The following is a 27853-nucleotide window of genomic DNA, read 5'->3' as shown; positions in this document are numbered from 1 at the left end:
GTTCCACTTCACGAGGTTTTCAAGGCAAGAGATGAGCTGAGGTGGTTTGCCATGGTCACCCCCTGCATAGCAGCCCCAGTCTTCCTTGGTAGTCTCCAATCCAAGTACCATCCCTGCTTAGTTTCCAAGCTCTGACAAGATTGGGCTAATCTGAGCTACCAAGGCTGTTACTACAGAACCTTTACCTAACTTAAAAAAATGGAATAACCTTTCTAAAAGTTCATTTGTTTCACAGTAACAGTCTGTGTTTGTAACTAGCCCGTTGATGTAGTAACTGTTTGTTGTCCTAATAAAGTCCATACTTTGAGACAATATCTGACAAGTTAAATAGTCACTTTAACATATTTATAAAGGAGGCTTCAGACTTGCTTGGATTTGGGTACTAAAATTATACAGGTATATATCTTCACCAACCAGAAAGCAGAAACTTGACACAACTAAGTCACTAAAATGAAGAGCTCTCTTCTCAAACTTTTCATGTCTTATATTCAAAACTCAAAACATAATTAAGATGAGTAGCCCTGACAGTCTGTCTATAGCAGTGGAAAAGAGCAAGAGTCCAGTAGCACCTGTAAGACTAACAAAATTAGTGGTAGGGTCAGGGTCTGAGACTATAGACTATAAGACTAACTAATTTTGTTAGTTTTATAGGTGCTTCAGAACATGATGTTGACCTTACAATACTTGTTAGCACTCCAAGGACAGTGCAAATTAAGCCATGCATATGAGGAAAAAAGGTTGAGCTGAGGGAACCCCTATTCTCCTATCACACACTTCAATTTGCCAGGGATTGGGAAAAGAGACTGGTAAATTGATTGGGGTAAATTGGCAGTGGCAGTTAGGAACACCAGCCTGAATACAGGAAAAGCCTCATATTGAAAGGGTACATTGACCTAAGCATGGAAGAGAAGAGGATTTTCACTAGCAACTGGAAAAAAAATCTATGGTAGACTAGAAGCAAGCACAGGAGGGACATAGTCCCTGTCCTGTGTACCAAACAAAACAAGAAAAATCAAGGCCAACAGGAGCAGAGCAGAGGGGATAGGGCTTGAAAGAAGAAACACTGAGCGTAGGGTAGGGGAGAATTATCAGGTACCAGAGTACAGAGGCCTGGGGGGCGGGTAGGCAGAGAGTTTGCCAAGACCAGTTGCCGACTGATCCAAAAACCCTCCCCAAAAGGAGGTTGGCCTTCCTTTCACACCATTCTGTAAGATTCATAGAGCTGCTGCTAGGGTAGGCAACAGGATGAATGCAAGTGCAATATCTATAATGGTGTTCAGGGAGGTGGGAGGAGAGAAAGAGATGAAGGCAATACTTGGCCAGGTGGATTAGAAGCAAGCAGAGGCCCAGTAGCATTGCCAACACCTTAGGGAGCTCAGCAAAGTTCTGTGGGTGGAAAACACTACCCTGCATGCTGAGCAGAATGTCCTGGGGTGCCCCTGTTGTCTAGACCCGTAGACTACAGTTTCAGAGATTGGCAGCCTCTTTTAGGCAAATAAACATGTACAGGAGATAAAGAACTCCGGCTCATGCAACAAAACCAATGTGCTCCTCTAGATTCTGCAGTGCTTTTGACATTCCAAGAGATGGCTCAAGTAAATTATGGACTTCAAACAAAAGAAAAAAGAAAAAGAAAAGAAAAAAAGAAAAAAACTCCCATGCTTCTACTTTCTCTTTTTGCATAAACTTCAAAACTGATTAAGACATAAGTCAGGTTCTCTCTTTCCTTCCTCTTATTTCTCATAACAGATTTGAGTGGTGGGATGGAAGTGCAGAAAAATTCCCTGCATAGCAAGCTTGCTTAAGCAGAAGTGGTTAAGCTTGTCCCTGAAACCAATTTGTTATATGTCCATTGACTGCAATTGTTTAAATGAATTCAGAACCATGGACATCCTTTTCTTTTTTGTCCCTCCATTCATAGGTTGTGGTGAAGAATGGGAAATCAAACTTCTCTGCATGCACAGCTAAGAATATGCCCCAAAGAATACTGCAAGTTTACTTTTACTTTCGATTAAAGGAAAGAGGGGACTAGGATTTACAGAAATTAGGTATTATTTTCAGAGTGGCGTAGCTGAAACTCTCACCATATAAGGAAATGTTAGAAATAATATAAAAGGCAAAAAACTTGGTCTCCACATTAGGATTACAGTTATTTTTGATCAAGCATTAAGAAAACCAATCTGCCTCAGTGGTTTTACAAAGACCTGCTATTCTAAATGACTTTTAAAACTTCTGTTTTCAAGCTGTAGTATGCAAAACATGTGCATTCCAAACCACTCCTTGAAACAAGACAAGCCCTTTCTTCATTACAACACATCAGAATATACGTAATCCAAGTAACAAAACAGCCAGTGCACGCTGACTTTAAAAAACTTTGTTGCTGCTTCAAGGGCTTACATGCTAACCAGGTTAATTTTTTAAAAAAGTAATTAAATAGTTCATATAAAAAATGTGCGACTAGAGACCACTTACAAGGAGTATCTAACATTTGCAGTGTTTAACACACCCCTTCCCATCTTAAAACAGGCTGAAAAGCAAAGAGCTTTGAGAAAACAACAGAAATACAAAATATAGTACAAACGTCACGCATTAGCATGCAGAGAACTTTTTTCTAAAACAGCAACCTACAAAAATCACGTGTTTTGACATACAAATAGAATCTGGAGATGTCAAATGGGAAAACACATCAGGATATTTAAACATTTCTAATTTAATCTGAATTTTAGGAAGCACAAAAGCTAGTAACTATGCAGTTAATCGTGAAGTTTATTTTTTAAAAGATTCTGACTAAATGAACCATGCACCAAATTAAAATGACATGTTTCACTTCACAGGTTTGTAAAGTGGCTGTGATTTAAAGAGAACCTGTTCTGCTCATGAATAAAACCAGTCCCCTCCAGTTACTAAAGCAATCACTAACCAAGATTCTCTGAAGTGAAGGGGGTAAGTAAAATTAACTTCTTGCTTTACCGCAGGTTACAAAACAAACTCGAGTTGACCAGGTAAAAAACCATCAGACCTATTGCACAGATGATCAGAAAACAACAGCATGGGTCCACCTTCAAAGCTGGATCTTTTCAAAACCTCACGTCACTCATCCCACACATGAGGAAGGAAGAGATCCTTTAGTCCAGCACCGTGCTCCAAGGACAGGCCTGAATCGCAGTCCAATAATTCAAGAGAAGTTTGAGAGTTGACAGCACATTCCTTCTGTTTCCACACTGCAGAATCCCAAAATGGCTTCCCGGCCTCAACAAAGCCAGAAGGATCAGACGAATCTAATCCAGCCTCTTAAAGCTCCCATTGTCAGTCAGTGGCAGCGTTTGAAATTATTGGACAAAGCTCCTTCAGCCAGCCCACAATATTTAACCCCTTAATTTCTCATTCACAGAGAATGCTGAACCCTTTCCCCTCAGTGTTTTATTTATAGTTACAGGTTTCCATGGCACTTTAACTCTCACCTACTAATTAGCTTTTCAGCAAGGACAAACTACAATGCCATACTGCAGAATTTCTGCCCTCCAAACGCGTGCTTTTGTTGTTGTTTTCCTAGGCAACCTGCAAGACTCATTTCTCCGTAAGAGTTTTTGTTCAGTAAAAGGAAGAAAAATGGGATTGAGATTGTTCCTACTTTCTATAATGCAAGCTCACCCTCCTACTTCCCAGACCTGAGCTGGAGCTCTCAGCCCTGTGTCTGTCAAGGGCCTTAATCAAACAAACACAAGAAATGCAGACTTCCATCAAATACTAAATAATGGTTTAATGTATTTCTTGAATGTTGTTAGCTGCCCTGAGCCCCTGTGGGGAGGGCGGGGAATAAATAAAATAAATAATGGTGACATGGAAAAGCTGTGTGTGAAAATGAAATGTACAGCATTTAATGTCAGTAAACCAAAACATGCATGCCATGAGCGTCTCCTTAATACTTCTGAGTTTAACACTGAATCCTTTCATTCCTCAAAAAGCAGAAGTCGGCCTCAAGTAAGTAACTAAAATGCCTCTCCTTGTTCACATCCCTGGAGCACCTGGCAAGCCCAGTTTATCCACCACCACTACCCCAGCCCTAAGTCTTTTCCAGACCATCTTAATGGCACTACCAGCCAGCTTTCCATGTTGGCATGCACAGCACATTGCTTCTCACTGTGCCTCTCAGCACTACCACCCGCTGTTCACTCACCCACATCCCACACCTAATCCCAGGAGCAGCAGGAGGGTAGTTCTTTCTTCCTTATCTCCTGCTTCCGAGATCCCTCTAATAGCTGTGTGTACTCCTATCCTCCACCCAGTTTCAGTCTAGAGCACTGAACTCGCAATCTGGCTTCCCACCTGTGGCTACAGCAACTGGGCTATCCTCTGATGCTCAAAGTAGCCAACTCGAGATGGTGAATGGTAAGGCTGGTCATAACCATGTTTAAATAGCTTTCAGAAACTTACAAAGCATTTATGAAAAATATAGCTCTCAACAGCTTATGTCTTTAACAGAATGTGTGTTTAGAAGGTGAATATGAAATCTTATTCCTGGTGTTCTTCCACTTACAAAACTCCTCACCAGGGGTAAGGGGAATGGCCTGAAAGGTTTTTAAATGTTTTGTTAGCTATTTGCTATGTAGGCTATACTCATAAACTATGTACCATTTATCTCCATGACTAGATCTGTAACTGGCACAAGTATTTTGGGTGAATCATGAATTTACAGTTTACTCCTTAGAAGAACACAAACTTTTACAAAAAAAATTGGGGAGGGGGGAGAATCTCCATTCCCTCCTACCATGCAATAAACAAAGACTGTAATTTCAGACGGCATGCAGAAATGTCAACTTCTGCAATCTCATCTCCTTAAAACCTCAATTCCGGAAAACCTGCAAGAAAAACATTTTTAAGACCATGTGGCAGTAGTGCTTGGACAAGCTAGCTGTTACAGGCCATTTCAGCCTATTCATTCGGTAAAGCAGGATCTGTGCACCACTTGGCAGGTGGAGAAGCATTTGCGTGGTTGCCTACCTAATAATTCAACCCAAATTTACCACCCCACCACAGCTGTTGTGGGTTGTGCGGTAAACAGACTGAACTGCAAGCAGGTTCTGTGGCAAAGCATCATCTTTGAGCCATGTCCTGAACATCCTGAATACAGCCTTTCCCATCTGTATCTTCAATACACAGATGGGATAAGCATGGTATCTGTATGGAAATGGCCATAACTGGAATGCTGGAGGAACCATGTGAAAACTGCCAATGGTGATCAAGTCAGTGGTGGCAAATCTCCAGTTACCAAGTACTATAAATAAGCCCTGTTAAACCTGCCTCCCTCAGCCATTTATTGCAAAGGCTGGGGAGGGGGAAGCAGCCCCAAATGTAGGAAGAACATTAGCCTATGAATCTACATCAGCGCTGGGTGTGAACTACTTTGGGTCAATACAGCTAGCAGTTATCAACTTATTTTTAGAACATCACTTTGATATGCAAGCAAAGCTCCTGTGTTTCCTTGTACATTTTTATGTACCTATTTAAACATCCCATGTATGCCAAGGCAAGCACAAGAGAAAGATCTGTATCTCAGATAAATATTTTCGTTCTTTTGAAGTGTTAAGAAAGCAGTCTCTAGTCATCCAATGAAGAGGTACCATTACCACTTTCATGCTTCTTTAATAACATTTATTTGCTTTTCTGTAAACAGGAATGCAGAAGCATTTTTTCCAATAATATTTAAGATTTACTTCAAGACAAAGTCTCACACGCGGACTGTGGAGGCTTGACTTCAAATCTGTTCAGCCATGAAGTCCAACTGATAATATTGGGCCACCACAAGTCAGTCTACATTATCTCCCAAGGTTAAGGTAAGGAGAGAATGAGACACTGTAACCTCACAGCCTTGGTAGAAGGGTGGAATACATACAAGTTTTAGTGAAAATTAAACATTAACGAACTATTGAATCAACTACAGCTCAGTGGTTTGGACGTTGCTAATCTAGTGATGCTTAACAGGGTCATGTGGGATTTTAGGTAGCTCTTTCTCCCCTTTAGCTATGGCTTTGAACAGCTAGTGGAGGAAGGCTGTTTTGTATTGCTCATCCTGTCCTGGAGGTTAAAGTCCCAGATCTTAAATGTCTTCCCCAAGCCCTGAAAAAAGTGGCACACAGCCGAAAGGTACATAACCTGACATCAGAGTTACCATATGCCTGAAATTTCTGTGTCGTATACATCTATTATAACTACACCTATATAAACCAAAATTTGAATTCAGTAGCACCTTAAAAGCCAACAAAGTTTTCCAGAGTATAAACTTTCATGAGCCAAAGCTCACTTCGTCAAATAGAGTCCAGTAGCACCTTTAAGACTAACCAATTTTATTGTAGCATAAGCTTTTGAGAATCACAGTTCTCTTCGTCAGATGCATGGAGGGCAAAAAGAAACTGGTCAGATATAGAGGAGGAGAGGGGAGGGCGGAGTAGATGCAAACAGCTCCTTCTGATATCATATCATATATATATCCTCTATATCTGACCAGTTTCTTTTTTCCCTCCATGCATCTGACGAAGAGAACTGTGATTCTCGAAAGCTTATGCTACAATAAAACTGGTTAGTCTTAAAGGTGCTACTGGACTCTTTTTGATTTTGCTACTACAGACTAACACGGCTAACTCCTCTGGATCTTTGTCAAATAGGAATCTGACAAAGTGAACTTTGGCTCATGAAATTTTACACTCTGGGAAAATGTATTGGTCTTTAAGGTGCTATTGGAGTGAATTTTTCTCTACTATTACAGACCAATAGAGCTACCCACCTGAAACTGTATAAACCAAATTTGCCTCCTCTTCAGAGCTGCTTTCATGTCAAGTTTTTATTTGTGGCTTGGGTGGTATTTGATGACAATGCTGTATACTTGGTGGACAGTACCGGATTAAACATTTAGATCCCCTGAACAAATCCATATTTATATAACACAATTCTTATCATTTATGGTTACATTTGTAATCATGAAAAATGACAAGCTACAATTGGTAGTGCACATCTTGCTTTTATTCGACGGTATTTCAGAAACAACTCACACAACCATTTTTTTCCTCTGGTGGAATGGCAAAGCCACTAGTGCTTGGCTTTGTCCACTCTGTGTCCAGCCTAATGAACATTCTCTGATGCACCCCACCCCCCCAAAGATCAGCACACATGTTTTTCTACTACTTGCCGAAGAAGGCTTTGACAAGGACAAAAGGAAACATATATAAGAACATCTGTTTAGAAGAGCGGTTATTATTATTCACAAGACTGACTTTCACAGCAAGGAAGAGCTCTCACCCACACAGAGAGTCTTTACATGGTTCAGTCTTTATTGGGAAATTAGTAAAAGAGAGAAAAAATTAAATTAAGCTGCCCCTTGAAATTGCTTGCTAGTGTGTCTGACCTCTTATTTATCTTGCTTTTCAGATTTATCGTTACTAAAATGAGAATCAGCAGTTCTTCCCCATCAGTTTTATACATCTACCTCCCACCCAGGTAAGGCCTTGCTGGCATCACTTTGCAGGGCCACTTTAAACCCTACAGCTTTTAATTTGCACATACAGGCCATCAAATATATCAACATAACACGTGTGCTTTGACCGGACTTGCAAGTCAACTGTCAAATGTAACTGTTGGACACACAATTTGTTGTTCGGCATATATTTGAGGTACCCTGACCTGGATAGCCCAGGTGAGCCTGATCTCATCAGATCTCAGAAGCTAAGCAAGGCCGGCCTTGGTTAGTAACTGGATGGGAGACCTCCAACAAAGACCAAAGTTGCGGAAGCAGACAATGACAAACCACCTCTGTTAGTCTCTTGCCATGAACAACCCCACCAGGGGTCGCCATATGTCAGCTGTGACTTGAGGGCACTCACCACCACTACATATATGAGGTAGAAAGCTCCCACTGGCAGCAGCTTCCCGGAGCAACAAAAACAACAGCATAACACACACCTGCAAATCACATTTGACAATTTATACAGTTTCCAACATCCATGTGCCCCCCCCTCAATCCAGGAATATATTTTTAAACTTCTGAAGTGGATTTGAGCCTGTAATTTTTGTTTTAACATTGATGTTGGTCTCCTTTGGACATAAGACAGGATAATGGGTAAGTCTGAGAGAACAGTACAGTAAATAGGTCAATCTTGTCTCAAGACAGTAATGCAATGCCACTGTCTTCTAGTTAAAATCTTTGTGTGGGTTTTGTTTATTTCTAAAGTCATCTCCAGACCTTGCAAGCATGGTGTATTTTCCATTTCTTAATGTATTACATGCTAAGCTGCCAATAACGTCTTTGGCCCAAACTGCAACATTTCTCATAGCTATGCTCTGAAGCATACAGCTCACAAATGTGAGCAAGACACATTTCAGAATTTCATGGTAGACCAACACTACTGGTGCAAGGGACCAAAATATGCCACATCTAGTACTTCTTACAGATTTTCTCCACTCTTGCAAAAACCAATACTATTCCAATAGCAACAAAACTACCCAGACATTTATACAAATCTCCTTTACTCATTTCTTTTAAAAAAATCATCATCATCATCATCATCATCATCATCATCATTTCGATTTATAAACCGCCCATCCTCAGGGGCTCTGGATGGTGAACAACAGTTAAAATCAATAAAAACAAGAAAACAATAATTCTAAAATAATATCATACTAATAGTCTGCTGCTGTGCTTTTTTTTTAACTCTTCAGTTGAAAATCCCTTCTGCCCAGATCAAGGGCACAGCTTTTTATTTACCAGCTGTCTGTTGCAAACCCCAGACCCTCTTGTGCAAGAAGGCACAAATCAGGAGGGCATAGAGAACCGTTTGTTGCTCCTTTTGTGAACAGGGCATTCATGTGCCAAGGAGACAGGAGGCACCAGCAGCTGCTGCTGTTCAAACCACAGCTTCATTAAACCATGATGAGCCTGGATTATCCTTACGGAGATAACTGTGCCACATTCCTGGGCAAGAAAATGTCTGTATATAATGCTTCCTGAAATGACTACTCTTATTAGACTATTTCAAAGAAAAAAGATCATATGCCCAGCAATGAGCCTGCATAGTGCTGAGAACCAGTTTGGTGTAGTGGTTAAGAGTGTTGGGACTCTAATCTGGAGAACTGGGCTTGATTCCCCACTCCTCCACTAGAAGCCAGCTGGGTGACCTTGGGTCAGTCATAGCTTCTATCTCTCTCAGCCCTACCCATCTCACTGGGTGTTTTGTTGTGGGGATAATAATGACATACTTTGTAAACTGCTCTGAGTGGGTGTAAAGTCATCCTGAAGGGTGGTATATAAATCTATTATTATTATTATTTCCCTATTTTACTACTAGCAGAGGACAGTTTATTCCCACTCCATGAATGGCTGTGCATGACCCACCTTACGCTTATCATCATATGCAGCAATAAGGAAGCATACATTCTCCTACCAAGAATGACACAGGTAAGAAAACTATCAACACAGTATTCACGCCTAACTATAACAGACAGCAGGGTCCCTATACTTTTAGTAAGAGTGTCAAAGAGGAAAGGATAACAGATCCAACTTCACACACCTTAGCATTTCTCTGCTACAAGATGCCAACGTTTCCTCCCCCATAGAACTGTTAATGGTACATAACCATTCCCATCAGTAGATGCTCACCTCTCAGGATGTCCCCGAAGGCCCAACCAGTGGCTGGTCCTCTTAAGAAAATGTACTTATGGGGCCCAAAAGCAGCTTATTGCACTGTTTGCCCCTTCTCCAGTCTATCTCCACCACAGACTTGGTAAGTAAGATAGGTTAGGCTAAGAGACCATGATAGATCTAGGGTGTCCAAGCAAGCTTTCATGTCAGAGCCGAGATTCAAACCTGGTTGCCTCATTTCCTAGCCCAACTCTTTAACCATTATGCAATGCCAGCTCTCATTTAGCAACCTGGAGCCAATTAACCAGCCTCACAGGGTTGTGGCGAGAATAAAAAGGAAGAAACCACACAAACCCAAAACAAAACACAGCTAAGTATTTATTTATTAAGTGCACTTCTCTACCTGCCCTTCCTCCAAGGCAGCATACGTGGTCACCCAATAAAAGTCACAATTCCCCTCCCCTCTATTATGCTCAAAGCAACTCTGCAAGGCAGGCAAGGCGGAGAAAAGTGACAAGGCTCAAGGGCAGCCAGTGAATTGCATGGCTCCCTCTGCACCATTTTATGTTCACCGCAACCCTGTGAGGTAGGTGAGAGAAACAACGTGCGCGTGCCTGCCCTCAGGTTCGAGGCTCTTTCTCCTCCCATTTTCCCCCTCACAACCACCCCTGTGAGGTAGGCTGGCCTGAGCACGAATGGGCAGCCCGAGGCCCCTCCACGGTCCTCGTACCCTTCCCAGCGACACCACTGCTGGCTTCTGCAGGCACCCCGTCTTGGAGGGTGGGCTCCAGCGAGAAAGGCGAAGTAGAAGAGGAAAGACTAAAATAAAAGCCGAAAGGGGGCCCCGCTGCCCTTCGTCAACTCCCTGGCAGGAGGAAGGGGCGGAAGCAAGAGAGGAAAGGAGCGGGCGAGCCCTCAGAAGCCTCGGCGGCGGTTGGCGCGTTACCTGACCCGCGCGCACTCGCCTGCTCGCGGGCTGACGTCGGCGGCCCGGAGGAGGTGGCGGCGGCGGCTTCTGCCCTCCTGGGCGCTCTTCTGCGCGGGCGTCTCCAAGCGCGGCCTCCCCGCAGCAGCGGTTGGGCCGCCCGCGGCGGTTAAAATTTCGAAAAGGGGAAGGAGACCAAGAGGGGAGGGGGCGTGGCCAATAACACACATTCGCCACGCCCCCCGGTCATTTCGGTTGTGATTCCTCAAAAGGGACAGCGCTTTCTGTACGTGCTCAGAGAGGGAGGGCTGGGGTAGAATTCCGCTTTCCTCTTTCGGAACGTGGCTTTTTTTTTATTTATTTTGTTATATCTCGCTATTCCTCCCTTTTATTCTTTACTGCCCCGAAAGCTCCAGGAATTTCCTCGACCCGCAGCTGGCAACCTTAATCGGGTGACCTTGAGCCGCTCGTTCCTTCTCTCAACCTAATGTCCTAGGCTTGGCGGCTCTGCGCTTAGGTCGAGAGAAGCAATGAGCCGCCCAAGGTGACCCTCATATGCTTGCCGACACTGGGGCAGGAAATACTTGGATATTTGGAGGGTAGAGGTTGGGGAGAGGAGGGGCTGCAGCATTTTCTCCAGAGGGAGTGATCGCTGGAGATCAGCTGTAATTCCAGATGTCCAGGTTTCACCTGCAGGTTGGCAACCCTTTATCCTGGAAGTTTCATGGCAAGTGGGGATTTGACCTTGTCTCTTTCCCCATTGCTACTACTGGGCCCTGAAATCTCACCAGTATTCCTGGTATCGAAGTGAACAGAAGAGTTCTGCTATCTGGCAAGCATCACAGCTCTGGACTTTAGTAGAGAAACCCCCTGCACTTGTTTACAACTCTTTCTTGGGTCCAAATGCCAAAATGGCAAAGGCAGTCTGGGTGAATGAACTAAAAATACAATAGCCTTGATTTGCAGGATATGGCTTAAAAACGTATTTGGAAGAGTCTTCTGCTCCTGTCACCTCCCCAATCATTCTGTTGTGCTGCATGCTTATATCCAGTACCATGGTTTCCAAAGCCTGCTTAAAAATCTGGCCCTGTACGTGATGAAGGTGGCGCCTTAAACATTTATTACTGGTGGGCTGGAAGGCAGAGTTGCCAACTCCAGGCTGGGAAATGCCCAAAGATTTGGGGGTGTAGTTTAAGGAGATCCGAGTTTGGGGAGGGAAAGAAGCTTAGCAGGGTGTAATGCTGCAGAGTCCATCCTCCAAAGCAGCCATTTTCTCCAACTGATCTCTGTATTTGGGTTGGGAGATCAGTTGTAATCTGATCTTTTTATTGGCTTGGTTTTTTTTTAATGGTGGCTAATTTTAAAGATTGTGTGTGTGTGTGTGTGTTATGATTTTAACTTTTATTTTGTGAGTAGACTTGAGCAGGTTGCTGAAGAGGTTGGCATGTAAATATTTCAAATGAATAAATAACTACAAATGAAGATACTTTTAAGCCCCTCTGTTCCTTTAGTTGCCTACATCAGTGGTTTTCAGTACCTGGGACTCTCTCATGTGAGTTGTGGAACCTCACCTGCTCGGCTGCGAGTCCCTCTGGAGCCACTTGGGGCGGGGGGCAGCCTTTTAGAAGGGTTAAGTTTTAGTCTGCAGATGAAGACAGAAAGGGTGCCTTGTTTCTCTATACACACCCCATAAAATAAGCAAGATATGGTCACAGACAGTGCTGGAGAGGATTCTTTTTCAGCAGGAGATTCAGACATCCCCCTTTATCATGTGGATCTAATGTAGTGTAACTTCCAGTCACCAGAGTTAAAGTTGGATCTAGAAAAGTTGAAGACCAATAACTTACACAATCTATGTACACCCACATGCGCACCCACATTAACAAAAATCTCTATATTATTACACCAAATGTCAAACATTAAAAAACACCTTGGGAGGCAAATGTGGAATACTGAATCAGGTTCAAGGTTCTCGTATTGATCTATAAAGCCCTATGCAGACTGGGAGAAGCACATCGGCGGGACTGCCTCTCCCCGTATGTCCCCCAGATGGCACTTCGATTAGAAGAAATTACTAGTGGTTCCCGACCCCAGGGAGGCCTGCATGACCTCGACCGGGGCCAGGGCCTTTTCGGTCCTGGCTCTAACCTGGAGGAACTCTCTGTCTAGTAAGACCAGGGCCCAGCAGGACTTAACTGTCATTTCAATGGGCCTGTAAGATGAAGATGTTCTGCCAGGCATATGGTTGAGGTTAGGCTGGTCTACTGCTGGCCTGATAATGAAGATCTGAGCCCTCCCTATTAGAATCGTCCACTATCTAGCTCTTCTCAATTGGTGGATTGGCTGCCTCCAATTAGCGAACCTGACTAGTGAATTGATTGCTACTATTTTGAGTGTCAACTGTTTTATATATATTTATATTTTACTAGCAACAAAACCCATTGTGGGAAAAAATACAACGGGCTCTAGAAAGGGGACGGGGGCAGGTGGGTATTGCCTCCTCCTTGGGTCTGATCATTGTTGCCAGCTGCACTCCTGATTCCGGCTGGATGAAGGCAGAGGATAGGCATTGCGACCTGCTCTCCTCCTGATCCCGGCCAAGTGAAGGTGGAGGGCAGGCATTGCCAACTGCTCCACGCATGATCCAGGCTGGGTGAAGGAGGGGAGCAGGTATTGCCACCTTCTCTGCTCCTGATCTCGGTCAGGTGAAGGCGGAAGGGCATTGTCACCTGCTACACTCCTCATCCTGGCTGGGTGATGGTGGGGGGAGGGCATTGTCATCTGCTGTGCTCCTGGTCCCAGCCTGGTGAAGGTGGCGGGTGAGAATTGCCACCTGCTCCGCTGATTCTGGCTGGGTGAAGGCAGGAGAGGCGGATATTGCCACCATCTCCACTTCTGATCCTGGCTGAGTGAAGGTGAGGGCGGGCACTGCCACCTGCTCCGCTCCTCATGCCTGCTGGGTGAAGCCTGGGGGAGGTATTGCCTCCTGCTCCGCTCCTGATCTCTGCCAGGTGAAGGCAGAGGCTGGGCATTACCATGTACTCCGCTTTTGATCCCGGTCGAATGAAGGCAGGCATTGCCACCTTCTCTGCGCCTGATCCCAGCTGGGTGAAGGCGGGGGGCAGGCATTGACACCTGCTCCACTCCTCATGCCTGCTGGGTGAAGGCGGGGGGAGGGGGCAGGTATTGCCTCCTGCTCCACTCCCGATCCTAGCTGGGAGAAGGTGGGGGACGGGCATTGCCGCCTACTTTGCTCCTGATTTAGGTCAGGGGCAGGCATTGATAATGTTCCTGGCTGGGTGAAGGCTAGGAGGCAGGCATTGCCACCTACTTCACACCTGATCCTGGCTAGATGAAGGTGAGGAGCAGGCATTGTCACCTGCTCTGCTCCTGATCCTGACCAGGTGACAGAGGGTAGGCATTGCCACCTGCTCCATGCCTGATCCCGGCCGAATGATTGGCGGAGGCATTGCAGCTTGCTCCTCATCTGATCCCATCTAAGTGAAGGGGGGGGGGTGGACATTGCTGCCAGCTGCACTCCTGATCCTGGCTGGCTGAAGGCAGAGGGTGGGCATTGCCACCAGCTCTGCTCCTGATCCCTGCCGGGTGAAGGCGGGATATGTGTGTGTGTGGGCATTGCCATTTGCTCCACTCCTCAGCCTGGCCTGGGTTTTCCACCACAGCCGCGCCCTCTGGAGGCACACCAGGGTAGTAAGTGAGTTGTCTTGAATATGCTTGCTCTTTTATATATATCCAAAATCGTACTGTTTTACTACTGTCATTTTAAATTGTTTTTGATGTAAATTATATTAATATTTTTACCTGATATAATCCACCCTGGGCCTGCCTTATGGGGAGGGTGGAATAAAAATCTAAAGTAAATAAACATCTACTTAAATTTAATTTTTCTGTGTCTCTCCCTTCCCCCATTGTACACAAGTCTTCCATGTAAACAAATGAGCATTCAGTCATAAACAGAACATTCAGTTATATACCAGGAGTCTTAATTTCTGTTCAAAAGTGTTGCTATGGTTTTTCACAGTCGAGCAGATCTAGGCTCAGGGTATAAATGCTTCATCATTGAGCGGTTTATTATCAATACTGTAATAAACCTATTTTTTTGTTTTTTCTCTGGTTTTAAAACTCTTCCTTAATATACCTTTTGAGTTATCTACTAATGTTCTTGGTACAAGAGATCTCTGGTTCTGTAGGGTGCTGGAATTCTGGCTGCATAGCAATTTAGGAGACCCACAGCCAGCTGACAAACTGCAACGTTCTCTTGAATACTAAGATTCACAGCATAAATATTAGAATCTGCAACAATAAATATCATAGAACAAACTAAACAGAGAGAACTCTTATTCATTACATTTGTTCTTGCATATATGCTGTAAAAAAACAGTTTAAAAACTTTACCTATTAGGCTTTTTGTTTTTTTAAAAAATACATGAATGTCAATCTGTACTAGCTTAAAATAGTCCATTTATGGAAAGGTCAACAATTCTGCGGTAATGATTCTCAATTCTTAATATAAAACAGAGTGTATACATTGCCAAAGAGCAATGTTTAGGATTCCGAATATCGCCAACCGGTAGATTCAATGTGTAGGAGGAGCTGGTTGAGGAAGGCTGGAGAACGATGTTTGTGCAGCACAGCCTTGATTTCTTTGGCCAAAAGGTCTGGATAGAGAAGCCCTCCTTCTTTCAAAATATCTGCAAAAAAGAGAATTTTCTGTGAATACTAGAATAGCTTATCCTTTGCTTCCAACTGATTTCCCAAAAAACACAATATGAAAAGCATGTCACTTTTCTGAAATTCCCTAACACCAATATCCCAAATAAGATCAGGAAGTACTCCATTCAGTCTTTTAGTGTGTTTGAACAGATTTCAAAATTTAGAGAATGATCACAGTTTACCAATGCTTACAAGTGTATTTTTTTTACAATGCTCCATTATGGTGTGGTTGTAAAGCAATGCCCAGCCCTCCAGACAAATTTGAGTGAAAATGTGAAATGTTATCGGGAAACATTCCCTCAGCCATATCAGGAGACCTTTTCTCAGTAATGAGAAAACATGCCCCCAAACGGATCTTTTAAAGGAAAGAAATGCAAACTTTCCTTTTTTGCTGAAGAAATTGATGACGTGATTATACTCAAATCCTTATTTTAAAAACGTTTATGATTTCCCTGTATGAACATGATGTATTCTGACGCTTGTCCTACAATGAATTCTTTTTATTAGGATTATCCCTTCAGTAAAGCTTCCATCTTTTCCTCTCTCACACTCTCTCCCCAGTTTTTCTCCTTTGCTTTTGTTGCCCTTCTTACTCCTTCACCAAAGACCCACACTTTTCAAAGATGGTCAAAATCACACATGGGTAGTATAATGATTTTTATCAAGCACTCAACCACTTCATATGAAAATAAAGAACAAGGTAGCCCTTGTTTTGCCATATATCAAAGGAATCACTGATCAGATGGGAAAGCTTATGAAAAAGCACAACCTACAAACAGTATTCAGACCCATCAGAAAAATACAACCGATGCTACGATCAGCAAAAGACAGTAGAGACCCCCTCACCTCTGCAGGAGTATACTGCATACTCTGCAGCTGTGGACAAGTTTACATCGGGACCATACAGCGGAGCATCCAGACAAGAATAAAAGAACATGAAAGACACTGCAGACTTGGCCAACCTGAAAAATCAGCAGTGGCTGAACATAGCCTAACTCAAACAGGACACAGTATCCTATTCCAGGACACTAAAATACTGGACAACACTTCCAACTACTTTATCAGATTGCACAGGGAAGCCATTGAAATTCATAAGCATAAGCACAATTTCAACAGGAAAGAAGAGACTTTAAGAATGAATAGAGCATGGTTTCCAGTCCTGAAAAACACCAGACTAACAAAATACTCTACATCTTACAATAGCCCTGCAGATAAGATTAGCATATCAAGCACCAATCCATATGCAAAAGAACCTCCTCAGGATACAGTGAAGCATTAGCATTCCATTAGCATTCCACACCCTGGGAAACTCTTACAGGATGACGCAACCCAAACCCACCTTCCTGAGTAGATATAAATTACCTGCTAACATCTTCTCCACAGTTTGACACTGAGAGATCTCTGTCTTTCGGTGCTACACCTTTGAAGATGCCAGTCACAGCTGCTGGCAAAACTACAATGCCAAGACCACGGCGATACAGCCTGGAAAACCCACAACAACCAAGGTAGCCCTGCTGCATCATCCAGAGAACCAGGGCACTTCCTCTCTTTTCTGACCCATCTTGTACTGGCCGCTTCCCAAGCAAAAACAGCCAATTCATTCAGTTCATGAAAAAAAATTCCGAAAACAAAAACACTCCTTCCAAGGCTTACCCAAGACAGCCAACTGAATGTTTTGGTTGGGGTCATCAAGTTCAACCAACAATTCCTGGTACAGAAACTCTATGTTTGTTTTCAACAGGGCTTTCTTGTCATCGTCGATACATTTGAACCAGTTGACCAGGGCTTTTGCGGCTTCTAGTCGGACGTCGTGAGATGCATCATCCAAACGCTTTAGCAGTTCTGAAAAAAACAAGCTCTTATCAGTGGCAGCAGCTATCTGTGAATGCAAGAATTCAATTTATTCCTTTCCTTCTAGCTAATAAGGTTCTCACAGAGGCTCAGACACACAAGACACTTCCATACCGTCAAAAAAATTACAGAATTCTCCCCCCCCCCCAACTTGGCAGTTACAAGTAGGGAAATAAAATGATGGTACTGGAGTTGCTCTCATTCATTTACCATCACTTTAATTCTTCCACTTTCTTCAACCACATGGCTGAAAATGAAAAGCAGTCTCTCTGCTTTTTATTGTTTTCCAGTCTGTTTTTCTACCAAAACAGAGGCCTACAGAATTAGGCCACTGTCCATTACCCAGGCCTGTCCATATTTTAAACATATCACTTGATGGAATGATCACCTAAAAAGAACTAATTCATGCCTGACAGCTGCTCCTTTTATGCAGGTGGTCAACTCATGATGAGTACAAGATTGCAGGGAGAAACCACAACACAAGCCAGATACTGATCCAGGCAACAGCCAATGCCACGACAATTGTAGAAGCCCCTTTCCCAACTTTTTGATCAGACTTTATGAATCAAAAGTGCCACGGAGTTAGCTAGTTATTTTGATATCTACACAATGCCAGCAAACAGTTATTTTAAATCCTACAAATATTTATAGCATCATGTACCAAAAATGGTCAACACATAGCATTGATGCCACCAGTAGTGCAGGCACAGATGAATTTGGCTAAGGTACAAGGTCAAGCCTGCCCTCTCCTGCTGTCAAGAAGGCTACAAGGGGTGGGGGGGAACCACAACAGGCAAGACTTTGGGGTTGTCACAGACACATCATCATACCAGGATAAATTGTGGAGAGCTGGTCAGGTTGAAACTGCTTCCCATTGACATTCAAAAAAACACTGGTTATTTGACAGGAGAGCGAGCGAGTCATTTTGGAATCTTCATCCAACGTGGCAAGGATCATTGGCAGCAGCAAATGTTCAACTTTCAGAATCTGTAACCAATAACAGGAATCGCCTGCCTTATCAAGAAGCTCCAATGTACTGTCAGCTGTTCAATCGGTTATAAGTACTAAAGACAGCAGGACACAGCCAGAGGCAAGTCTCAGCGCAGATACAAAAATGGGGCTCACTCATGAAGGTAAGTTAAGAGATCAGAAGCAGGCTGTGAGATCACATGTTCCCTGTCCACAGCCCCTCCCCTCACAGCAGATTTGCTCTTTAGCTGTAGTTCAGGATAGAAAATGGGGGAGTGGGGTGAGATTTTCATGGGGAAGGAAGGGGTGTTAAGGCAGAAGAGGGGAATGAGCTCCAAGGGAGAGGAGCAGCAGCAGGAAGGAGCACACAATATCACAAATCAAGTTCCAAAAGATGTTTTGGTAAAGTGATAGGGAGGGACTCTGGACTATACTACTGTACGTACTGTCTGTTACTGAAAATATGCTCCTACTATGTAATTTTTATATTGTTTCACATGTCACATTAATGCTTATGCTTTGTTTCAGCTCCATTTTCAGATTTCTGCAATGCAAACCTTATTGCTTTGTTTAATAGATGTCCCTTCTTGTCAACTGTATCTGACTTACACTGTGTAAATACACCTTGAGTTTCAGGGAGAAAGGTAGACAATAAATGAATAAATGAAAAATGCTGTGTTAAATTACAGGTCAGAAACCAAAGTACTACTGTGGTCAAACACTTACTTTTCTTCAAGCACCCCATCTCCCTGGCTGCATGCCAAACTGCTTTGGATCAGAGAGGAGTTGTGGATATGGGTGGATATCTGCCTCTTCTTTCATTATCCCAGTGGGTAGGTGCAAATGCTCTGATGTGTGCCCAAAGTAACTCTCTTAGGTTCCAGCCACCCTCCTCATTCTTTGGAGCCTACTGATTTTCCCATGAGCTACAGTTTTAGGGCCATAGTTTTTGGTGCAGTTTGGAGAGGGGAGGATGCAAATGTTTCTAGGTATTAAGAATTCAATACCTAACATGAAAATCACCCTGCAAAATTAGCCTTTCTTCAATATTCCTGAAGGTGGTGCTCATGTTTAAATTTAAACATCTCACCTAACAGTCTCCAGTCTTTGTGGACCTGAAATCCAACTTTAACCCTTTGTTGCAATCATCCTCCCCAAGTTTTCTTCTTTTTCTGTTCTCTTTCTTCCTGTAACCACGCCCCCCTCCAGCTTTTGCCTTGAATTAAAAACAAAAGCCCAAGCAAAAACAGAAAAGGGAGGAGAATGACAGCTGGTGCAACCTTACGCCACGATCCACTCGTGCTACCTGACCTATGCAGTAGAAGGCCAATGCTCTAAACATCACAACTTCCTTTGAGCTAAAATGCTATCTCCTCTCTGGGAACCCAACAGGACCTTTGACCTCTCATGAAAATACACAGAGCAGATGTTTTGGACTCATTTTACAGAAATGTGTAGTGGTCTGATTGGCCAAAATAAGTCCATTTTTATTGACTTGGCCATGAAAATTGTCAGGGTATCTAAGCAGAGATAAGGAGTTAAAATACAAAGTACATTAACAGCTGAGCAAAAAGAAAAGATTTCAAATGTCTATTAACTGATTTTTACACCACCAGCTAATGGGTGAAATTGCTGAATATTATCTCTTCACATAAAAGAACTGTCCCATCCAAGTGTCTTTTTTATTTACTGTCATTTTACAAGTTTGGATGGGGAAAAAGGATACTCAAAGCTCATCTCCCTAGGCCTGTATTTTTGCCTGGGCTAGAATTTCATTAAAACACAAAACAAAAAACCTAAACATGACTTGTGTTCCCGGAAGTCAATATTCCATGCAGGGTTTTACAGTACAATTGACTCAGGCAGGAGGGGCAAACACACCTCTTCTGGAGAAAGTAGCTCACTGTAAATAAGAGCCCAGAGGCAGGACACGGCAGTTGTGCGGATGGCAGCTGCTGTTCTTCCCCCTTGCCACTGAAGATTAGGAGCCAGGATGTCTTTTATCACAATCTCAAGGTAGTTACAAAACTGCCTAAAGCCAAGAACAGGAACAGCAGAAAAAATAAAAGCTTTGTGCGAACGTGATGGAATGACTGGGGGAAGAGATGAAAAGGTGCGTTTTCCAAGTCTTGAAAACAAGATAGCCAGAACAGGAAGAAAAGATCATGGGGGGAAGGGGATTAACCTATCACGATGACAGTGTATGTTAACAATATTTCATTACTTAAATTTCTTCAGGGGGGGGGAATAAGTTGACTTTGTATAAACAACATTTCAGGAAGAGGAGAGGCAGAAACCTTTTCAGTTCCCAGCTCTGCCAATAACATGCCTTGTCATCCAGACAGGCAACCTTGCGCAGGTGTAATCAGACGAAGCCACTCCACACTGACATGAAAAATCCTCCACTAATGATATATAAAATGAGAAAGTAGGATTGTTACCAAGACCATACATCTTGCTGATACTATTGCACAATTAGCCAACTACAGGATATTCGCTCTCTAAAAATTAATTTCAAGTGCCAGCTTTTCTCTCTGTTAGCGCAGTTTTTAGGGGCATGTTTGTAGTCAAGCATGCTTTTTATGACTGTCTGTAATGAAGACAGAGGAGAGTTTGCAACGCCCTTGGTTAAGCATGGCGACCAAGGAATGACTTTCTTCTGCTACGTATTCCTTCAACAGGGCAAGTCTTCCTCCAGGGGATAATGAATTTTAATGAAGAAAGACTCTTATTTGTTGAAGGAAGTTTTTCCCTCTTGGACAAAGACTTGGTGGAAGGATCTTTTTCCATGCTGTGCCGACACCTTCCTTCCTTGCAGGAGCCCTGTGAGTTCTAACAGTTATGTCACAGGTGGAAATCTGTGGTTCTTTAAAATTACGATCTGTAAGCAGCTTTGAATCACAAAGGCAGGATAGAAAGATTTCAATAAACAAAAACAAACTGGGCTGGTTGGGGGCTCCAAACACATTTGCAAGAATTTCAAACGGCTACCCTGCATCCCCCCTGCTGGTACTTTTTTTTGTCTCCTCCAACAGTGGCCATTTTAGAATCCTTAAGTACATGACAAATTTTCTAAATAAATAAGCAGCAATACGTTTAAATAAAAGACAAGCAACGTGACAAGCTTCTACCCCAATTCAACGCTAACGCTTAAAGGTATTTAGTGGCACCACAATGTGGGTTTGCAGTCAAACAGGCGCCTTGTTGAAAGTAGTGCAGCCAGATGAGATCCATACCTCGGCATGCACTTTCTTGTCGTACCTAATCTAAGCATTTAACAGACCCACAAATCTCTTCAGCCTAAATCAGGATTGTTTATTTTTTTTCAAATTCAAATCTATTTAAGGGCCATTTCTCAAGATTGCTGGGCATGTGGCGGCTGCTTGCACTGCATGTCAGCTCCCCCTGTGAATGGGCAGCCAGTATGGGCAGCCACTGCTACAGCCCAGGATTACGTTTTGGCATGCTACTGCAAACCTACATGCTGTGTTTTTTACCCTGTACGGCATGCAAACAACCCTCACACACAGAGCCCAGTGACGGCTGCACTTAGCCACAATCAAGAAATATTACACACCCACAAAAGCTGAGTTATTACCCCACTCCTGCAGTGAACTTTTAAAATCATGACTGCATTTCCAGCATTAATAAAATTATTATGATAAGCTCCACTCCTGTACCGTCTCTCAAGCTATTTCAAGGCTGCATTTAGTTCCAAGGTGGTCTCTATCGCTGTGACCCTTGGGCACTTTGAAAGTTTAGGGGTAATGGCTTTCTTTTTAATCTCTTAAATAAAATGTGTCAAAACCACAAAGGTGGATTTGAACAGAGCCACTTACTCACCTACAATGGAATGCTCTCCGGGAAGATGAATAACATTTGAGAGTGTGTTATATTTAATATCACTGAGGCAAAACGAGGAAAACCAGCTGCCAGATTGTTCAGCAAAATGAAATGTCTGCCCAATAGCTGTTTTACAAGGTACATTGGAACCTGTCAATTTGAACCCTTAAACACACACCCAAACTGTTTCTAGATAATAAGGCCTATTGTATGGTTAAAAGAAAGGGGCACACCTGTTTAAAAGATGAGGTAGTTGTTCAAACACAAGAACGCGTCTGGTACTGGCTTAGAATGGGACTCAAATTGCACCCTTCTCTCCCCACTCCTTAGCGGGTGTGTGTGTGTGCATCTGATGGCACCCACTATTAATGATAAAGCACCATTATGATAAAGCTCACATTGGTGAAAGAAAACACCCAGAGAATATTTCCTGTGCCTCAGTAACAATTTACCTGTAATGCACCAAAACAAACCTCTACTCCCCAAATACAAGCATCTTAAACTGTCTTTTGAAAAGGGAACTTTAGGAATCCACTGACTCATTATTATGGCTATTAATATCCATAGCTGTATCCATGAAAATTAAGAAATTAAGATACCTCTTTAAGAAAGCAATGTTTTTTCACACAAGGCAGAGGCTGAGCGCTTCTAGGAGAAAGAAAATCAACAGGTTTGTTCCTCCAAGCAGAAAAAATACTTATAGCGGTGAGACGAGCTACCTCTGAGAGATTTCCACCTGTCACACAGCTGTTAACCCACAGAGAGGCCCTGTGAAGAAGAATGTGGCAGCCTCCTCTGGCCTTCTGAAATGTTTCCCAAAATATACCAGATTTCCAGCAAATAAGGACCCAAAATTATAATTTAGGGTTGTGGGGTGGCAACAGCATCATGAATAATGACATACTTAGTAAACCGCTCTGAGTGGGCATTAAGTTGCCCTGAAGGGCGATATATAAATCAAATGTTGTTGTTGTTGTTGTTGTTATTCTAGCAAAGCTAGGGCAACCATGTTACTCTGCTACAAAAAAAATCCAAGGAGCCATCCTTTGTAGCATCTGAAAACTATCAAAATTAGTGTGGCACAAGCTAATTTAGCTAGGGAATTTTTATCCTCCCTTTTCCTGCAAGGAGTTCAAGGGTTTCCCTGCTACAACCCACACCCTGGGTAATGTTTAAATTGCTGCAAGACTGCTTTTAATTTCTATGACTATTAACTTCGTAATTCAGATCACTGCTCCCCCGAACTTTAAGATGACTGATTTAAGGCTCGGTTTTACCAGGGCTCTACTGTAATTTTGGGTTTGGTGGAGGGGACATTGCACACGTATTCCTGAAGAATTCTATTACTGTTGTAAGATTTGAGTCCAACATCATCTTAAAGGCCATCAAGATTTCCAAGTTAGAAGCTTTTGAGAGTCAAAGCTCCTTTGTCAGGGCTCTCGAACGCTTGTATCCTGGAACTCTTGTTGGTCTTTAAGATGATATTGGACTCAAATCTTGCTCTTCTACTGCAGGACAAAATAACTAACCATCTAAAATCTATTATTATAATTCTCTTTTTCTTGCTCTCAAGCTCACTTCTGACAATTTATATATTTGTTGGCATGTGCTTTTTTGGTTCTGTGGGGCCAATGTAACTATGGAGATCGGGCCCCAAATCACAGAGATGACTGAAGTTTAGAGTTGTTCTTCCCCCTATGTCACCCCTCCCCACCCCACCACCCAGTACCCGAGGCTGCAGAATGTCAGGGGCTACACTTGCAAAAGCTCTCGCTTGCCAGAGGATTAGGCAGGTGTTGGGACTTGCCGGCTGGCTCCAGCCCAAGTGCTTGGAGACTCAGTCGGTGTCCAAGGCTTGGCACGAGGCTAGAAGCAGCAACAGCAGCTCCTGAAAATGCTTTTCCTAGAATCCCCACCCTGCCTTCTTAATACTTACCGACCTCCATGGCTTCCCCTCATTTCTTCTCCGTACCCCCAAGAGTACAAGGGCCCCAGAGTCCCTGCCAAAGCTCCTCCCCCCACATTTCACTGTGTGGTCTCAGTGAAGACCAGACCACAGGCTAAATATTTTATTTATGAATTTAGGATTTATTTTATACAAAATGTGTATCTGTCTTTCTGCCCTCACAATGGCTACCAAGGCTAACAAAATAAAAACATCCATAATAAAATCACATTTTAAAAAGAACACCACAACATTAAAACCAGAACTAAAATATACAAAAACAGAAAAAAAAAAACGTCAGGCAGGAAGGAGGGATCACTGAGGGAAAACCGAAAGAAACAAAAAAAGTCTTTATCCACCAGAGGAAAATGGCAACAGACAGGGAAAGACCAATGTTTCTATGTCACCTCTTCAGAGTCCTGCTCAAGGTGGCTTACAATTAAAACCATGTCACAATATTAAAAACAAACCATAACATAGGCACAGCAACACCAGAGAATGGGTGTTCTCGAGAAAGAACTAAAAACGGCACTGTTTCTTTAAATGGTAAAGGGTCAAAAGCGTAACAGACAAAACACCAGAATGATGTGAAATGGTGCCTACCCTTGAGAATTGACAGTTTTGTTTGATTCTTGAAGCAATTGGGAAAAAGTAGAGAACAGCTTCAAACGCATCAAGGGGTCTTTGGATGTCTGAAGGCACGTTTTAAGAATGAGAAACAGTTCTTGAAGGGCTTCTCCTATTGCAGGACCTAGAACAGAAATTTGGAAATACTGGGAGGTTTTTTGCACTAGCTATTAGTTGATGTATCTTGCGTCACAAGGTTTAGCAAAGGGTCAACAAGGATTTAAGACAATTTGCTTTCAAAAAAGGGAGTTTCTACAGAAGAAAATAATGAAAGAGAGATCCTTCGCGCTTCTCTTGGAAAGAGAAGACCCTGGAAAATCTACACAAATAGCATTCACAACCCAACATGCCAGAATTTGTGAAGGCACTTCAAGCTGTGGTTGCACAGCTAATAACCACAGCTTACATCAACAATGGCACAGATCAAATGCCATGTGGCCAGCTCCACAGAGGAAAGGAGGGGCTCTCCTGCAACATAACCTGCCTTGCAGGACTGTGATGAGGGTAATGGAGGGAGAAAGCTATAGATGGTGTCCCAAGCTCTTTGAAAGAAGACGACGACACAAATGGAACCTGAACAATGTGCTTTTTTCAAATGCACAACTTTTCCATCACAGCGAAGTTCATTTGCATATATTCTGTGAGGGTGAGGCCCAAATCACAATTATTTACATAAACTTTAAAAATGCAGTATTTTGCTGGTTGATCAGTTACCAATTTGAACAGGAAGACTCATTTTAAATGCACACACCCTGAATAAAAACATGCCATTTTACAAACCTAAATATTTATAGCACCATCATGAAAGAGACATGCTTACATTTTAGTATGCAAATGTCATGCAGCCCAATTCTAAGCATACTTATCTGGAGGTCACCTGCAACTCAAAAATCTTTTGTCTCTGGGGGCAGAGGACGGGACAGAGAAGTAATACATGATATTCAGAAACGGTTTTAAGTCTGCTCTGGTTAGATTACCTGAATGAGTGGCAATTACATCTAACTGCAGCAACTCAGAAGAGTAGCAGGTCCAGGTGTCAGGGGCTGAAGAGACCCATTCCATAAGCTGAGCAATGTGTTGTCGGTACAGGCCCACCAAACCAGCCAAGCCCTGCACCTCTGCCAGTGATTTCATGGTATCTTCTAGCTGTTGGTCAACAAAACAAAAACACAACATTGAAAATGTTTTTAAAAGCACGGGATTTAACAAAAAAATGTCCCTTAAACAAATTGGTGCTTCTGCACCAGCACATACAGACATGGCAAACATTTTTTATTAACCCCCTTGAAGGACATCCAGATGACCAGTTTTTTCTGCCCAGATTATGCAAATGCCACCTTTAAACCACCACCCTTTTTTTTCAGTGACAGATTTCTTTGCTCTTTAGGCCAGGGCATTCCCCTCTTGGGATCCAGCTTCCTTGTTCATGTGTTCTTTGACACCCTTTCTGACCCAACCATGCCTCACCCACAGACAGGTAACTCGTATTTTGGAATGCATGGATGGGTATATGCCACATCCACCCCACTTTTCAACCATGCCCCTCTACTACCACTACCCTGCAGTGCTTAGTTTAACAGCAGAGAGCGACTTCGTGCACCTGGGCAAGAAGACATCTCAAGAGCAAAAGAGTGTGAGAGGGGAACATGTTTCAGTGTGAACTGGATGCCAGATCTTCCTGTTTTGGGCACCAGCAGCAGCCCTGGACACAGGAAAAGATGGCATCCAATTCAAAACTGGCAAAACCGGGTGGTGACCTGGCTGTGAGCCTCAGGAGGAAAAATGTGCTGAGATGCTCATCTCTCTCTCCCTACTTAACTGCCCTGAGGTTCCCTCGCGTCGTTGCTCCCCACAATTCAAATCACTTTTTAGTCTCCTGAATTTCCCAGCTGCTTCATTACCTCTTCATTCCCAGATGCTCTAGGCAGTCCTCCCCCTTCAATAACCTGGGCTTTTCTCCCTTGCACTATATCCTAGCTCAGGGGTCCCCATCTTTTTTGAGTCTGGGCACTTTTAGAATTCTGACGCAGGATGGTAGGTGCAATCACAAAATGGCTGCTACAGGAGGCAGAGCCTGCCCACCCCACCCCACACACACAGAGGAAGCCCAACTGCAGGGGAGAAGAGAAATAATTTTAAAAATAGAGTCAGAGAGAGGAAAAAATCAAAATTGTGGTGGCAGCTCTAATTTAAACATCATTACCTTCATCTGCACAGCCAATCAGATCTCCACTGGCCAATCAGAAGTCCTGTTGAGCCCCACAGACTTTCTTAAAAACTTTCTAAAAACACGTAGTGTTAGCAGGCACCATGGTGCCCATGGACACCATGTCGGGGACTCCAGTACCTAGCCAGTGGCAAAATAAGATCCTCAGCTCTAGGTCACCCCACTGGCTGTACTTGGGAAGCTCTCCTTAGTTAATAAAGTGGGCATCGTGCATATTTTCAGCAGTTTCTCAGAACTGAAGATCAGAAACCAGCTGAGATCTCCAGGATTTGAATGTGTATTCATCAAATGAATCATGACAGCTGGTGTGGTGTAGCGGTTAGATTGCCAGACTAGAATGGGCGATCCAGGTTTGAATCCCCCACTCTGTGATGGAAGCTTGCTGGATGACCCTGGGCCAGTCACAGACTCTCAGTCCAAACCTACCACACAGGGCTGTTGTGAGGATAAAATGTAGGAGGGGAGAATGATGCAAGTCTCTGTGGGTCCCCACTGGCAAGAAATGCAGGATATAAATGATATAAATAAAAATTAAACAAAAAAATGCCAAAATGAAAAATCCTTGTATCTTTGTATGAGCCTATGAGGTGTTAAAAATTCATTCCTTGCATCACAGTACTCTTCTAGCCCCTTGTGCATAAACCAAAAGCTAACAGGCATGGAATTAGGTTAGTTTTTTCTGACATCAAAATTCATTTTTAAAAAATTATGGAAACAACATCTGTGACAGGGCTGTAAATACCAACAAGAGACAAGCCCTTAAGAGGATCACTGCCTAGAAGCAATAGGAAAGGAAGTTTACTATTAAAATGAGGAGCAAATCTGGAAACAAAAACCTGTCTGGCCACCAAAGAGCGACTGCAAAAAAGGGCAGCCGCCTGATTTATTTGGCATTCGGGAAGAAAGTGATTTATGATGGTCTGATAGCTGTCAGGAGAAAAAAAGAGCTCACGTTTATCAAGGGCATCTCTGCCTGCTGCTTCTGATTTCAAAGACTGACTGAAACCTTTTATTAGGATAGGAACAGAGGTGAAAAGAGCAGTTGGTGAAAAGACACTCCCTGCAGCCATCTGACAGAGCGGGGGCGGGGCGGGGAGAGACTCT

At 43.2% G+C, this 27853-nt stretch overlaps 2 protein-coding genes across 9 annotated transcripts in view; both read right to left on the bottom strand.

The window, feature by feature from the left end:
- Positions 1 to 10634, bottom strand: part of SUN1 (Sad1 and UNC84 domain containing 1) — a 46659-nt gene extending 36025 nt beyond the window's left edge. For 3 of the 7 annotated variants that reach the window (XM_054995389.1, XM_054995392.1, XM_054995393.1), the window contains exon 1: positions 3020 to 3241. The gene's annotated coding sequence lies outside the window, so the exon portion shown is untranslated. Of the gene's footprint in view, positions 1 to 2920; positions 3242 to 10574 lie in introns of those variants that run through there. The other 4 variants (XM_054995391.1, XM_054995396.1, XM_054995394.1 and 1 more) reach the window with 3 other exon arrangements.
- A 4384-nt stretch (positions 10635 to 15018) lies between these two features.
- The window catches only part of DNAAF5 (dynein axonemal assembly factor 5), a 33374-nt gene continuing 20539 nt past the window's right edge, over positions 15019 to 27853 (bottom strand). For both annotated transcript variants that reach the window (XM_054995558.1, XM_054995559.1), the window contains exons 8-13: positions 25500 to 25668; positions 24499 to 24646; positions 19989 to 20139; positions 17969 to 18125; positions 16941 to 17129; positions 15019 to 15265 (exon numbers count right to left, since the gene is read on the bottom strand). In XM_054995558.1, coding sequence (XP_054851533.1) covers positions 15120 to 15265; positions 16941 to 17129; positions 17969 to 18125; positions 19989 to 20139; positions 24499 to 24646; positions 25500 to 25668 — 960 coding nt within the window. In that variant the 3' untranslated portion in view covers positions 15019 to 15119. The remainder of the gene's footprint in view (positions 15266 to 16940; positions 17130 to 17968; positions 18126 to 19988; positions 20140 to 24498; positions 24647 to 25499; positions 25669 to 27853) is intronic.

Source organism: Eublepharis macularius, chromosome 12 (genome assembly GCF_028583425.1).
Source record: "Eublepharis macularius isolate TG4126 chromosome 12, MPM_Emac_v1.0, whole genome shotgun sequence".
Lineage (NCBI taxonomy): Eukaryota > Metazoa > Chordata > Lepidosauria > Squamata > Eublepharidae > Eublepharis > Eublepharis macularius.
This window is presented reverse-complemented; position numbering and strand designations above follow the sequence as displayed.